The following is a 15,140-nucleotide window of genomic DNA, read 5'->3' on the forward strand; positions in this document are numbered from 1 at the left end:
ACCAGAAACGTATCTACTGAAGGTGTCTAGGGACTGTACGACGACAAAGACCAACAGCATCACCATCGCAGATCATGGAATAACAAATCACCGAAAAGATGAGAAGCCCCTAAAAAACAACAACAATCCTAATAATGGAAATGACAATGCGACGAACCGCATAGAGCCATCCTAACGCGTCAATAGTCCAACCAGATCATCAGTCCACAAATCACAGACAGGGACTCATACCCCAACCAAATGACAACATAGGCACTACACTGAAGGCTCACACCATGGAAAGCACGCTACACCAACAAAGACTCGAACAACAGACCACGCTTGGAGAAACGCAACAACAGTAACACACATGTTCCTGCCACTGACATTCAACACACTCAAAGAAAAAACTCGAGTGCGAACAGTATGAGGCAAGCAGGTCATCGTAACTGAAAGCAGCAGAACTATTCGGGCACTAAGACACATTGACAGCAACAGACACCTACACATCGACGATGTCCTAGTAAAACGACAAGCCACACACACAAGAGAGCACTCTCAACAGAGATGCTCACACCGAAGACACAAATCCCTTACACCAAGCCAGAGAGAACTAGAAGAGAGAAAGTCATCACACCGAGAAGCACACCCCAGATCCCATCGACAAGCATACATCTAAGAATGACCTTGTTCAGACCAGACGCGCGCATGAAACATATCTAAGTTGGCCACAGGCCTCTGAACATAGCCTCTGCAAACGAGTGTCGCAGATCGAGGATTGAGGTCGTCAGTTCGATGTCTACTGGAAGACCTCTATATAAACAACAAAATGTCAGAGAGCCATGCACAAGAGACACACCACCAAGCGCACATGAGGACATTGCACCCGCGCAGCACACTCCTTAATCATGGAGACCGTCTCTTGAGTAACCCCGAGAACCGCATGGTATGACATCTCGCGTGGCAACTCGGAAGCAACCTGCAAAGGAGAGCAGGCTCAAGACAAGTCGCCTGTACGTGCCCGTGACCGCGCACAGCTACCCTGACCACCCACACAAATCACTGGCTCCACACCACTCAACGAATAATCTGAGACAACACAGAAAGAGCTGCTCATGCACGACCACTCTACAATGCCAGACATCAGGTTACCAGGATGAATAGCTCCATCGCTCCATAAATACGATAACGCGAGCGCTGCATGGCTGATACTGTGCTCTCTTGCTTCACGCATAGAGATGGCCTGCCTCTGTATCATAAAGTGGGTACACAGAATCGTACACGATACATAGACATTGTAAACCTAGCGAGCTCCTGGCGAGGAAGTCTGCCTAGTCTTGTTGGACTTACATCGCTCTCGACTGGGTGTACACATCAGATGCACTCGCTGGCGTGGAAAGTTAGGTGCACACACAACCACCTTAAAAAAAAAGCCAGCTGACAAACGTACCGCTACAGCAGAACACACCACACAGAGATGGTCAACACTACATTCAGTCTCACCTGAATGCCACTATGGCGTAGGTGTGTACGCATGAGATTACTGCTTGGATAGTGTTATCTTATAACATGACACTCTTGGACTCGTACCGTCATCTACCGCGGAAGTCCGGCCCTCATGCATATATCGCGCTAGGCGCAAAAACCCCCCCTCCACCACACAACCCATACACGGTCCGTTTACCGGCTGTTAACCACATCACGTTATCGCAGCGAAATGCAATCGGTTGTGAAGATAAGGAGGAAGGACAATCAATACTGTAGTAGAGTTAAAAAATCGCTCGAGCAGTACAAACGCAGTCGTCGCCAGGTCACAGATGAGGTCTACAAAATAGAGATGGAACGGGTCTTAACAAAGAGTCTTCAAACAGGTTATTAAAAATTTCGACCTTAAAGAGATTTACAGGAGACATATACCACCTAAACTAAGCCCGAAAACTGTAAACAGGGAAATGGCTCGGCTTTTAAACTTTATATACCGAGTTCATGTCAGTTTTAACATGTTATCTGTATCCAGGCAAAACATGCTGCATTTTTTAAGTCGCAAAATATCTTGGCGTTGTAGATCAGCTTTCATTTCTGGTGTCAATCAGTTTTAGGATGGGTAATGACACCCAGACATAGAGCACGTCAGCGTCCTATAGGTGTCGAAAGACCCTGCATTATCCATTCTTTCACTGTTTTTAGAATAGTTCATCCTACCTCTCGTTGTCTTTTCTGCGTTTTCTCCTCTTCTTGAAGGAACTATCTTAAGCCTCTTAAGGTCCGCTCTCGTTTTTGCCCTTTTAGGAGCTTTTACTAAGGGCTTTATAATAACTTTCTTCAAGTCACTTTCTGGGATGGTAAAGCTGTTTGTTTTGTGGCTGCTCATTCACCCCCTATCTCTCTCTGTGTCGTGCAGGAGGTTTCGTGATGAACCCCGCGATGCCGAGGCAGCAGGAGGAGTTTTTAATATTCAAGACTGCAAGCACTTTTCACTCGGACGCCCTGTCTACACAAAGCAACCACGGATCGAGATCCTTCTTCAAGCCAGAGCCCAGTTTGGCTTAACGTCCAACAGCAAACCTGATCTCGACATGCCCCCCCACCCCCTGCCACCCATCCTCAACGTCCAAATCCGCAACCTGCTGGACTTGTCCTTTCTAGCCTTCAGCAGACCGTACACGCCGCTCCCTCTGTCCTGAACCATCTTCTTATCAACTAATCCGTACAAAGCCTCGGTCACTGCCTCGCACACAGCCCCCGCCCTGGTCACCCTGTAACGCCCCCGCCCCGCCACCCTTAAAACGCAGATTGTGCAGAATTATTGGGTTTCTGTAACGAACTTGAGTGTGAAAAGCACGGTGATGTTCTCTGTGTGAGTGTGTATTTGTGTGCGTGTGTGTGATTGTATGTGTTTTAATAATCAATTTGAAACAAATCAAACATGAAGAACCTCCTCTGAAGACCCGGCTGTCCCTCTGTCCCAAACTAACACACACTTTTTGTTTGTGTTTAAAGACACTGCAGCCATTTTGTGCCTTCCTGTTGACACTGATTTGTATTCAATTGGAGGAAAATGGAAAAGCTGTAGTTTTGCATAATTTCAAACCAAATCTGAGCTGTACTTTTTGCTAACTGTTGCCAATTTTAGTCATTTGAGTTGTGTGTTTTGAAATAAAAAATTAAACTTCAAGCCTGTAGGCATTTAGATAAAACCTAGAATTCCAGTTTTATGTAGCTGATATGTTTCTTAAGATAATGAAACGAGGAAAAGCAACTTGTGACGCCAACGAGTTCGGGGTTTAGTCTGGGACAAGGCAGCAGTCGGTCTTCTCATGGCCTTTTTTTTTTTTTCCACCATGGACATCATCCTGATTTTGTCCCGTTGAGCTTCAGAAGCTTTTGTAAATGTATGCTACTGTTTTATCACATTTTCCCGTCAACTCTCTTTTGACCTTTTTTCAGGCACCTGTCCGTCATTGTCTCAACTTTATACAACTGTTTTCTGTTAAGGTTTAGTTTACTTCTCACGATAACTTCAGATTAGGTTTTTTGCTCCCTCAACCTGGGTGTCGATGTGAGATGGCCGCCTTTTGATCAACATGCCAATTAGTAAAAAGTGGAAAACGGTTGACTGTATGATCAACGGCGTTCTGTAGGTCTGTCTCTGTTTAATACCAGTGGCCCTTACTAAGACCTGACAGTGGCTCCTGTGCTTCTTTCAGGCTTTGGCAGGGAGATCAATGAATACTTTGCTGATTTCTAAAGTTGGATTTTTTTTTTTTCTGAAGCTGTTAAAAGAAAAAAGAATTGCACGATCAATGAGTTGCCACCGTGAAGGCATATTCCTCTCTGGGAATGCCAGACGGGTGTCGTCTTCCTCTTTTCTTTTCCAATCTCCACTCCTTGATTGACCAATTTTAATACTAATAATATGATGTATTGTGGATCTGAATTAAGACCAGTTTGTTCCACTGTAAAAGTGCTTAATCTGAAACAACCCATTACTGTTAATTCCACACAAACTGTTAACAGCAATGTGTTATTCGAGTACTAAACTATCAATGGCCTTATTCATAGCATTTTCTTTCATAAGAAAACATTTTTATTAACTTTTTCTTTTATATTTTTCTTTAATGTAAGTTTCTGCTGTTTGGGCAAATGTTTGTACTGTTAGTCATATTTTAATGTGTTCTGAAAATAAACAACATTGGAGGTATTTTTGGACAAAGATGTGTCGGGGTGCAGCAGAGCGCCTGTCTTCCATCAAACGCTCATAAAGCAGAAACATGTATTGTGTTTCGCAGTAGCAGATTTTAAATCAAGGATTTCCAGTTAATTATTTTTCTTGCAACAAGTTGAGCAGAAAATGCATCACTAATGCACACTTGTGACATATTCAGCAGAATTAAAGTAAAGACGAAATGCTGAGTTGAGCATTTTTCTCTTTGGACAAACGGATCAGCTGATCAGTAATTTTAGACGTTTTTTTATATTTAACAGTTTTAATTTCACTATCTTACAAACAATGCCGTGAGGGTTGAATGTTGCACATAATCAAAGGGTGCCTGGGTATTTCATTTGTATTTTCTCATAGTTGCCTTCATTAAGATCATCTAAAAAGAAACATCTTTCTTTGACTTTTAAAAATAATGTCTAAAGCTCACTTTTTATAGAATGTATTATTTTCTACTCTACATCCAAAGACTTATTTGAACTTAGGGGCTACTTTTCTCCTAAGCACAGACAACCTTGGCCGTGCGCTGAGCTCCAAGAGTGCAGTACACTTGCAGTATTTTGGGTTTTGAATCCAACTATGAGATTAAAGTTCGGGCTGTCTTTCAGCTTTAAATTTAAGAGCTTTTACATCGAATTTGTGTGAACACTGTCAGACTTGTAGCCTGTTTTACTCGCAGCCACCCAGTTCTTAGGGTATACAGCAGGAAACTGATCACACTGACGAGTCAAAATGGTTTGTGGCCTCTTCGGTCTTATCGTTCAAATTCTAAAGAAATAAGCTGGAAGTGAATCTGGCTGTGGTGAAGGCCTGATAAAGCATAATCACCTTAAATCTGATCTTCATATGAAACATTTTGGGCACTGAAATAATGAAAACATCTCCCTTCCTCCTCAGTTTTTTGAGACAAATTATCTTCTAAGTTCAAATGTGCAGTACTCAAAAACTGCTCCTTACTGTCAGGATCTTTGGCCCTGTTAAAGTTTGTCCATAGAAGATTTACTTTAACTTAAAAACTACTATTGGATAAGAGACATAGCTGAAACTGAGCTTTTTTTTTTAATGAGTTTCTACAATTTATAAATATTGTTTTATGGCTTAATTTGCTGGATAGTTTTTTCATCGATCAAGTGGCAACACAACTTTTCTGATAATTGGAAAGTTGAATGTTTTGTTTGACCAACAGTCCAACTCAAAAGATGTTGGGTTTATATTTTCATTGAATTCCTAACAATTCAAGCTTTTTGGAAATGTTTTGTTGACCATGACTTAAAGAAAACAATTTTTTATCAAAACAGTTTAAACAGGGTGCTTTAATTGCAGAAACGGAACCAAACTAAACAGTTGAAAAGTCACATTTAAGCTGGTGCTACATGCAACCTAAAATAAATGCTCCCAATAAATGACAAATAATGTTGTACTTACACCATCCACTCCAGGCCTCACATATGTTACACAAGTCATATTTAATGACTTTGAAGCTCCATATTAACCAGTTTCTGAGGAAACCGATTCATGTTTGTTAGGTGATTTTGATGCCAAGACAAATCGTAGCACACTGAGGACAAACACACTGCGTGACGTAAACACTTCCTCCTCTCTGCATACTGTGAGCCAGAACAGCAGCTTTCCTACCATTTGTTTTATTTCCTCAAGCAGTGTGTTTAGTCGGGCCTTAGTGAATAAGTGCTTTTTGTTATGCAATGTTAAAAGGGAAAAGGATGTCCCCCTTTTATAGTGGCCTCTGTACCGAACCCAGTGCCAATGTAACCTCCGAACCCCCAAAACGTTTTTTATAGAGTCCTAAAACAAACTGTTAAAATTAAATCACCTGTCAGGGGTCGGTGGTTTTCCTGACAAGCATTTTAGTTTGTGTGTTGACTCCTGTCTGGTTGTAAAAATGTATTCTTGTAAGTGTTACTGAGGAGGACTGTGTGTTGTATCAAACTTTGGTACAATACGTTTTTCTGGATGTTTTTCAGTCACACACGCCTGAAGGAGTTCATGCTCAGGACGTTTAACGGCGCTTTGGGGATTCATATTATCTCTAAGTACTTGTGCATGATTACATTGAAAATGCATGTTGGCTGAAGTCATGCAGGTGTGTGTGTTTATGGTGGCTTTGAAGGTAATGGTGGTGCTTGTGTGACCTCTGACCTTTTCCCTCTCAACAATCAGTGGTGAAAAGCGTGTTCACTGTGAGTCTCTTTCCTCTCGTCTACAGTTTTTGCTAGACTTTAATGTGTTTGTTATACTCTTGAAAACAAAACAAAAGTTTGGTACAGACAATAAAAAAACAGTATTCCACGTCAACACGGTTCCGCTCATTTTTCTGCTTTGTACATATTTTCAAACACATGAGGTTCCCAACTCCCAGTAGATATAAAGTTTGTTTTCTATATTCAAAGAACATTTCAGATAATCTGATTTAGTAAAATAACTAATACAGTTGGGAATTCTCCACTAGAAGTAAACGCTTTACAATCAAAACCTTACTTAAGTCAAAGTATTACTAGCAATTTTCCTTGCAAGTTTTGCTTTAACTTTACAAATTATGTTTTTGATTTATATTAACTGTTGCATTAATGTGTGAGTTGCATTTACTGCTGTAGGTTAAGGCTGCACGATGTAAGAAAAATATCGTATTTGCATAAAAGTAACTGTATATTTTGATAATATTAAGAGTTGCGATAAATCAAACCAGTATAAAAGTGTACTCAGTGCTGCTTTCCAAAGTAATGGACAATTATACTTTGGACCTGATAATCAAGCTAAATTAAATATGAAGAAATTTATTACAAATGATCCTGATAAGGATATAAATATTTGTACAACATTTAAGGAAAATTAATCCTGTAGTTGTCAAAGTGTCAAACAAAAGTTGTTATTTTCTGCTGCACTTTTGAAATAGTCCTTGTCCATTGTACATATGAAACATGCAGTAAATCAGAGAAACTTGAAGAAAACCACATTGAACACAGAAAACAAAGCAGTCTTTGTGAATCATGCATGATCATTCAGTCCGGGCCTGAAGTTGACCTTTGACCTTCAGCGCTCCAGAGCTTTGACATCAGAGATGGCCGGAGGGACATTTCCAGAGAGAAAAGATGAAGTAAAAGAACAAAAAACAATTCAATGATGACACTCAGTGGTAAAATACTACACATTTTGAGTTGCTTGTATTTGAGTTGCTGGTATTGAGTATTCTTAATCTTCTCATGCCCCTTTCTACTTCTTCACTGAGATATTTCCTTTTAACTTTAACTCATCCATCAGACAGCTTGAGTTACTTAAAACAATTGATTTGTATTGTATGCATGCAAACCATTTACAAATGTACAAGAAAAACTGGAACTGAGAATGAGTAATCTCCTGGATTAATTGGACGATGTTTGTCTATTAAACCTCAATTTTCCTTCCAAAATTGAACAATATCGCCACCTGCTGTTTGTAGGGGCAAACTTCACTTCCTTACACTACTGTACAAAGACTCTTGTCAAAACGACCATCCTACACGCCCTGCTGTATCACAGCGTTAGATCGATCGATAGTTATATAACATGTCTATATATATCGATGTTTGCGGAGACGAAGATAAATTCTATGCAGAAGTGGAAGAAGATTTCTTCTCAGATATTTAATAAAGTGTAAGTAGTTTAGTTATACATCAGCTAAAAATGCTTTGTTACAAGTAGAAGTGTTGCATTCAAAGTCTTACTAAGTTAAACGTTATATTATAATATAACCCTTTTAAAGGTTAAATATGCTTGTCATGTCTTGGAGATAAAGTGGCCCGTTAAAGGAAGTTAAGGTTAATGGCTGTTTTTCACCATTAAGTATTTACGACAACCGTGACTACTTGAACGCAACGAGGGGTCGCATTTACCATTGTTAAAAGTGTGAATGCGGAGCGTTTGTGGAGTACGCGAAGGCACCGTGCGCTCTGATTGGCTGGCGGTCTGAGCCAAACAGAGTTCATCGTTGTCAAAAGAAAAGAAGAAGAAGAAGGAAAGGAGACGAAGAAGAAGAAGTGTCACCGCTGGGACAAAAACAGTTCAATTCAGCCTCCAGGGCATTATTAGAAAACCCTTTGCTGACTGAGTGAATATTTTAATTTGATAATTAAAAACACGTAGAGTCTGAAAAGCTAATATAGAAGGGCCTCGTCTCAGCGCGTGTCCACCTTCTACTGGTGTGAGATAGCTTAGCCTGTTAGCTTCACTGGACACCCACTCAGCCGTGTCCTTGTTTGTGGGACTTCACACGAGAAATCCACCAGAGCTGCACGCAAACTAATCCGGACTTTGCATCACAACTGCAGCTGCACGTGCTGGGTCCAAACGCGGCTTTTGCACATAAAGTATTACGGAAATCAACAAGGAAACATCCTGCAAAACAAGGAAGTCTGAATGAACTTTGCTGCAGCTGCATTGCTTTATTGTGCTGCTCGCTCCTGCAGCTCCTGTTCTCCCGTCCTGCATTGCTGATATTGATATATGTGACAGCGTCTGTGCGTGCAGTCGATATATCGATTCATATTCAAACGAAGCTGGGCTGCAAGCGTGCTAGAGCCAACGTGGGAAAGTATTAAACAAGCGTTTCAGAGATGATTCCCGAAAAAGTGCCGAAGGAAGACGTCTTCCACGGGTCTGAGGAGCTGAAGAAGGAAGCTCACATCCCCAGCTTTGAGAAATACAAGGAGCTCTACTTAAAGTCCATAGAGAATCCTGATGGTAAGTCAATTCTGTCATAATGTAATTAAGTTGTTAAAGTGGTAAAAGTACATTTTACTTTACTGGATTATCCTATATTTTCTGCTCCGATTTACTGGAGCCACGATATGTACTTATTTTTGATGATTTATTGGCCCTGAAATAATTATAATTTAACTATATTTTTGTCATTTTAAGAACATTTTATGCCACTGATTTGATGGTAGTATAATAACAAACTACATATTTAAAAAGAGATATTACGTTGTAATTCTTAAGAATAATCAGGCTTTGGAATAAGATTTTTTAAAACAGTATTGTCACATTATTGTTGACAAACTAAGTAACTAAGACTTAATTGTTATCCAGGATAACTATAATCAAAAATATAATACAGAGTGTTCTGAAATTAGCCGTTTTGCATAACTATATAAGTCTTATGTATTTGATTTAAAAAGCGATGGTGCAAATATAATAGGTCTATGTCACTAACCCTTAAGTATACAGAGCAGAAACCCTCCACAGTGTTGTTTCAGCCGAGGCAAAGGCATTTGAGTTATTCAGACTTTACTCAGACTGTGACTTAAAGCTGCATTTCAGAATATTATTATTTTAGCGGTTGTGCCAAGCCCTCAGCCCTAAATTTACAATATAAAAAATCCAATTGAAGATATCTCTATTCCGGCCACTTTTGTCTAGGTTATGACATGTTATGGAAAAAACAACAATTCAGGAGTAAAATCAACAGAATAATCATTAAATTAAAAAAACTTGCATTTTAAGCCCTGAAAACCTATAAGTATGGCTTGTCAAAAATATTTGATTCATTCATTGTTTTCCTGCAGACAACGTGTACGGCTGGATTATGTCAGGGTTTTCTGGTCCTTTGGGCGGGACGTGTCTGCTGAATTTACCAGACCAGATTCCATATCAGTGCAGTTATTGTTAATCAAACACTAGCTAATTTCATTTCCTTGTGAAGTGGAGTCTCTGTGTAAAGTATGTAAGAGAACCGAGACAAGTTTTCCTGCAGGTGGAATCTGATCTCTGGCTTTGAGCTCAGGAGTTTATAAACAACCGTTATTACATTCTCCATAGCTGTGCCATGATGAAATAACCATGCTGGGTTATCATGCCTTATGTATGTTAATGATACACAGAGAAGGCTAGCCCATAAACGTTTCGCAAAAGGAACTTCAACAAGTGGGACAAGTTACAGTGAGATGATTATTAACCACCTTGAGTTGCAAACACAGATGTTGGCAGGTTTTGTTTTTGTTGAATGCTGAAATAAATATTGTATTTAGCTCTTCATGAGCTGTGCTGGTGGTTCAGTGAAACACTCAGTCTTTCAAAAGCTTTTATCTGGTTGCATTTTCCCCGAAAGGAAGGTTTGCTGCCTTTCTGTTTTTAAATGATGACCTTTTGAAGCACCTTGGTAGCTCAACTGGTTAAACGAGCAGCACTAATGTAGCAAAGCTCAGTCCTTTCCACAGTGGCCTGGGTTTTTAAAGAAGCAACAAATACAATAATCTTTTAAATGTGCTTGCTCAAAACAAGACATTTCAGAACTTTAGGAAATTGACTTTCCACTAATTTCTTGCACTTCATAGACACGCTGCTTAACTTATAAACTGAGAAACAATCTGTATTATAACGAAAATCATTTTGAGGTGTAGTTTTTAAATTGAACACATAATTAATTTCACCTTGTTCTGGTGATTTTTGGTGGACCTCTGTTGTTGTTTTTGGACATTTTAAAGTACATTCTAAAAGTGGTTGCCACAATCCAAATCCTCTTTCAACCAAATGCATCTTGCAACATGTGTGGCCTGACTGCAAGAGCCACACAGGCCAAGCTGTGATTTGCAACATAACTGTCTTTCCTGTTAAATCTGAAGCATTGCATTAATTAAGACAATACGTGAGACCTGTAACTTACAAATGTATCTGAGAGATGAAGACATATATTTATAATTTTGTGTCCATCTCTCCTCCCGCCCTGCAGAGTTTTGGGGCGACATTGCTAAAGATTTTTACTGGAAGACCAAACACTCGGGTCCGTTCCTCGAATACAACTTCGATGTGACTAAAGGAGAAATATTCATCAAGTTCATGGAAGGAGCTTCAACCAACATCTGCTACAATCTGCTCGACCGCAACGTCCACGAGAGGAAGCTCGGAGATAAAGTGGCCTTCTACTGGTGAGTGTGTCTGTGTGTGTGTTTGTTCACAACAAGTGCACCTGTATTGGTCAGCATGACATTTAAAAATATGTTTTTTTGGGTTGATAAAAAGTTGTTTGTTATTATGATAATCAAGTATTCGTTGGAGCTAAAAGGGGAATTTATGTCTATTTTAAGTATTACAAAAACATTTTTGATGCTAAAACAAAAATGTGTTAGAAAGACAAGACTACTTCCCTGTACACACATTTGCATCATCACTCTTATTCTCGTTTGACATACCTGCTCCTATTCCGTCTCTTAACCTCTCCATCTCTTCCTCTTGGCTGACCCTCTTTACTGAAACACTGCACTTGTTCCCGTTTGTCCTGAAAGGCTCCTCTTCTCGCTCTGCAGCATCACTTCTTTTCTTTCACTCTCTCTTCTCCCTCTTTGTGCCTCTTGCCTCCGGGCTCTGATGTGTCCTCATGTGAATGCTGAGGCCACAGGGAGGAATGCAGTCAGGCCACACAATGCTTTTTAAAGCAGTGTCATCCAGGGAGAGGATGGGGAAAGTGGGAACGTGTGATTAAATGTAGCGGAGATACCAGAACATGTGAGCCCCCGCTGACTTTAATGTGCAGGACCATCTCTGAAAGCAGTGCTGCAACTTCTCATTATTTTCATTAATATTAGATCATTTTCTCTATAAGATGTCTTGTAGTGTGACATCTTGACTACAGCTTCCCTGAGCAAAAGGGACATTTTATTTTTACACAAAACAAACAAAAGCTAAACCAGTAAATGTAGACTTTTATTGATTAAATCCAACTTATGCCAACCTTTTTGCTGATCCACTAATCATACTATCTGCTAAATGTTTCCTTTGTAACAAACAGTTATTCTTATTCAGATTTGTCTGCAGATTATTTTAGCCATTTAGCGAATATTTAATTTATTAACACATTTGACAAGGAAAAGCAGAACACCTGCATTCATGTTAGCATTTTGCTTGAACAATACAACAATTAACAGATTGTCAATATTGTTTTTGGATTTAATCTGCTACGTTTTAAGTTTTATAAAAGCCCCTTAGATTAGCTAAAAAATGCATCTTTTCAAATCTGAAAACAAGGATTAGTTTTTTAGAAAAGCTGATTCTTTTAGAGATTTTTGGTTCTCACAGGACAAAGCTACAAACATGTGATGATCTTTTAGATTCAACTACCCAACAGTATATTGAGGAGTTAAAATTAGAACTTAAAACATCTACAGGAGTAAAAACCGTAAAGGGACTTCTTACATTTCGCTCAAAAAATTCAAAATGTGTTTTAGCACATGACGTTCAGTGTTCAATTTATGGCTTTGAATAAAAATGAGTTGTTCTTTATTTAGTCACTATGAATGAAATGATGAACTAAGCCTCTTTAACTCAAACTAAACGCTGATACTGTTTTCACCCTGACCTCGAGAAGTCACTTGTTCCATTAAGAACATATAAAAGAAAGCAAGCGAGTAGTTTTAAAATCTTCTTGTGTTTATTATCATTTGATACGCTGGCCTTTTTTAGTTTTAAGTGACATGTCGTCATACTAAAGAACCAGTTTGTCTTCCTCGGTCCCTGACATTCAAACCCACAGTGTTGAAGATGTGTTTCACTGTTGTTTATTTATAGGCGTGTGTGTGTGTGTTTATTAATGTGTGTACGTGCTATTATCGCTCTTAACATTTGCAGTAAGGATAGCCGGGCCAACTTGTCTGATGACCTTCAGTGAAGTGTTTGTTACCAGCATGCAAAACATGTTTCTCCTGCATGCTCAACTCATTTATTTATAAAGTGTTTCAAAAAAGTAGTTAGACTGTTTTGTAAGACAAAACAAGCAAACACGAATACAAGTTTGTAGCTGTTTTTAGTATTCTAGTAAAACCAATTGATCTGCCACACTTATATAACGATGTATATCCTCTAATGTCAGATATCTCGGCAGTTGCATTTCAGCCTATACGTTACAACAGTGGCAAACCGCGTCTATCACAACTGGACCTTCTGTAGACACACACCCCCCGATCTGATTGGTTGCTTTCTTTTCTAACACAAAACCACTGAAATGCGTAGTGCATGGTCCGAGAAGGACAAACAAATCAACGTAACATTGTAATATTACAGATCAACAACACAGATACCATTCTCATTTATTCATTTTATATACATTTTATTACATGTTATTTATATAATTAAATCGATTTTTTGTTTGTTTTATCTGAGTGTTCCAGGGTATTCTCTGAATACCTTGAAGGCCCTGACGGTTCGCCACTGCGTTACAATGAGCTGCGAAGACAAACAAAGGTGTGAGATGATTAAGAAACAGTACAGAGTTTTTTCTCCAAAGAGCACTGACAACATGATTTACCTCTGTCCTGTTAATAATAATAATAATAATAGATTTATTTTGTTAGCGCTTTTACAGGTGCTCAAATACGCTTCACAGATATAGTGAAAAGAACAACAAATAAATATATACCGGTAGTTAAAGTCAAATAATACAAAAACAATCACACATTAAAAGCCAGATTAAAGAGGTGAGTGTTTTGAAGGTGGTGAGGTCGGTGCAGTCTGATGGGTTGTGGGGGAGTTCCAGAGGGAGGGGGCAGCGACGGAGAAGGCTCTGTCCCCCCAGGTCCGGTGATTGATGTGGGTGGGGATGGATAGGAGGTTGGCTTCTGATGAGGGTTCATACAAGGATTCTTATCAGGATTGTATGTATGTAAAAAAACAACCAGTATTATATTTGATTTGGTTATCTCTTACATATCTGTCAGTCTCTAAACTATATAACCGCTGTCTTTATTGTGTCCTGATTGCACACACACACACACACACACACACACACACACACACACACACACACACACACACACACACACACACACACACACACACACAAGGCCGACACTGAGAGAAGAAACATCACCGGACCAGAGGGACGAACGTCTGAGTGATCGCCACGCTGTTTGAGCCACAGTGAGTCACACGGGGCGCCGTGACCACTAAATCAAAGAGCTGTTTGAACAGCTGCATTCCTTCACACCCCTTCATCCTCTCCCATTCTCCCTTCCTTCACCCTCTCACTCTCCATCTATCTCTCATTTTGGCTTTGTCCCACTTCCCCTCCCTAGCGATATTCTGGTGTGATGAAGATCAAGAAAAAAGAGTGAATTTAGTCACCTTCTGGCTGTGGACAGGTGTCTGTTAGAGGTGAAGCGTGGAGATGAGACAGGAGAAACTCAGTGATGCTTCACAGCAGCTCCTGCAGCTGATTTATGGGCTCATGACAGCCCTGAGTGAGTCATTACGAAGCTTCCATGTCTGTCCACACATACAGCTGCCCTCCTCCAGAGTCACATATTGTTGGGCCAATTGTTTTCAGAGACAGGCACTATAATTGCAGTTGTATGGACAAAACCGGCTCAGATTTATTTAGCGTGAATCCTAATGTTTCAAAGGTGTGTTGGTTCGTTGGATTTGAATATAGGGGGTAGGAAGTGATGGCTGCTGAATTTCATTGTACTGTATATTGCTTACTATTTATAATACAGTAATGGTCAACACCCTAAACAGAATATAAATGCATGATGAGGACCTTTAACCCTTGATTTGGCTCACTTCTAATTACTGTAATAATACACACAGATCAAAGTCAGAACCACTATCCGAACAGACGACTTTCACTTATTTATTTTATAAATGGGGCAAAGAATGTTAGCTTTGAGCACATTTAAGCCTCTGGCAGTGACGGATAACTCATACATCAAGCACGCCATCATGAAACCTAATGACCTGTACACACGCACACGCACACACATACATACACACACACACACACACACACACACACACACACACACACACACACACACACACACACACATACACACATCAGAGAGCGAGAGAACCTTTTCAGAACGAACTGGAAGTCGAGGGTGGAGTTGGAATGATAATAGTAGGAAGGATAATTATTATTTTGCTTTACCTAACACTGGCTCTGAGCAATAAACAACTCAAGA

The 15,140-nt window shown here is 39.7% G+C and overlaps 1 protein-coding gene across 1 annotated transcript; it reads left to right on the top strand.

Moving 5' to 3' along the window:
• The first annotated feature begins 8,193 nt into the window (after positions 1 to 8,193).
• On the top strand, positions 8,194 to 11,118 carry LOC104965184 (acetyl-coenzyme A synthetase, cytoplasmic-like). Its single transcript, XM_010794143.1, has 2 exons — positions 8,194 to 8,931; positions 10,919 to 11,118. The coding sequence occupies exons 1-2, from the start codon at positions 8,805 to 8,807 to the stop codon at positions 11,116 to 11,118; spliced, it is 327 nt and encodes a 108-aa protein (XP_010792445.1). The 5' UTR covers positions 8,194 to 8,804.
• Positions 11,119 to 15,140: the final 4,022 nt, after the last annotated feature.

The sequence above is a fragment of the Notothenia coriiceps genome, unplaced genomic scaffold, assembly GCF_000735185.1.
Source record: "Notothenia coriiceps isolate Sejong01 unplaced genomic scaffold, NC01 NC01_scaffold00037244, whole genome shotgun sequence".
Classification (NCBI taxonomy): Eukaryota; Metazoa; Chordata; class Actinopteri; order Perciformes; family Nototheniidae; genus Notothenia; species Notothenia coriiceps.

Bases quoted from the DNA above. Each gene is read 5' to 3' on its own strand.
- LOC104965184 (XM_010794143.1), top strand. From the start codon at position 8,805: ATGATTCCCGAAAAAGTGCCGAAGGAAGACGTCTTCCACGGGTCTGAG. The intron at 8,932-10,918 runs GTAAGTCAATTC...CCCGCCCTGCAG, and splicing joins GTCCATAGAGAATCCTGATG to AGTTTTGGGGCGACATTGCT.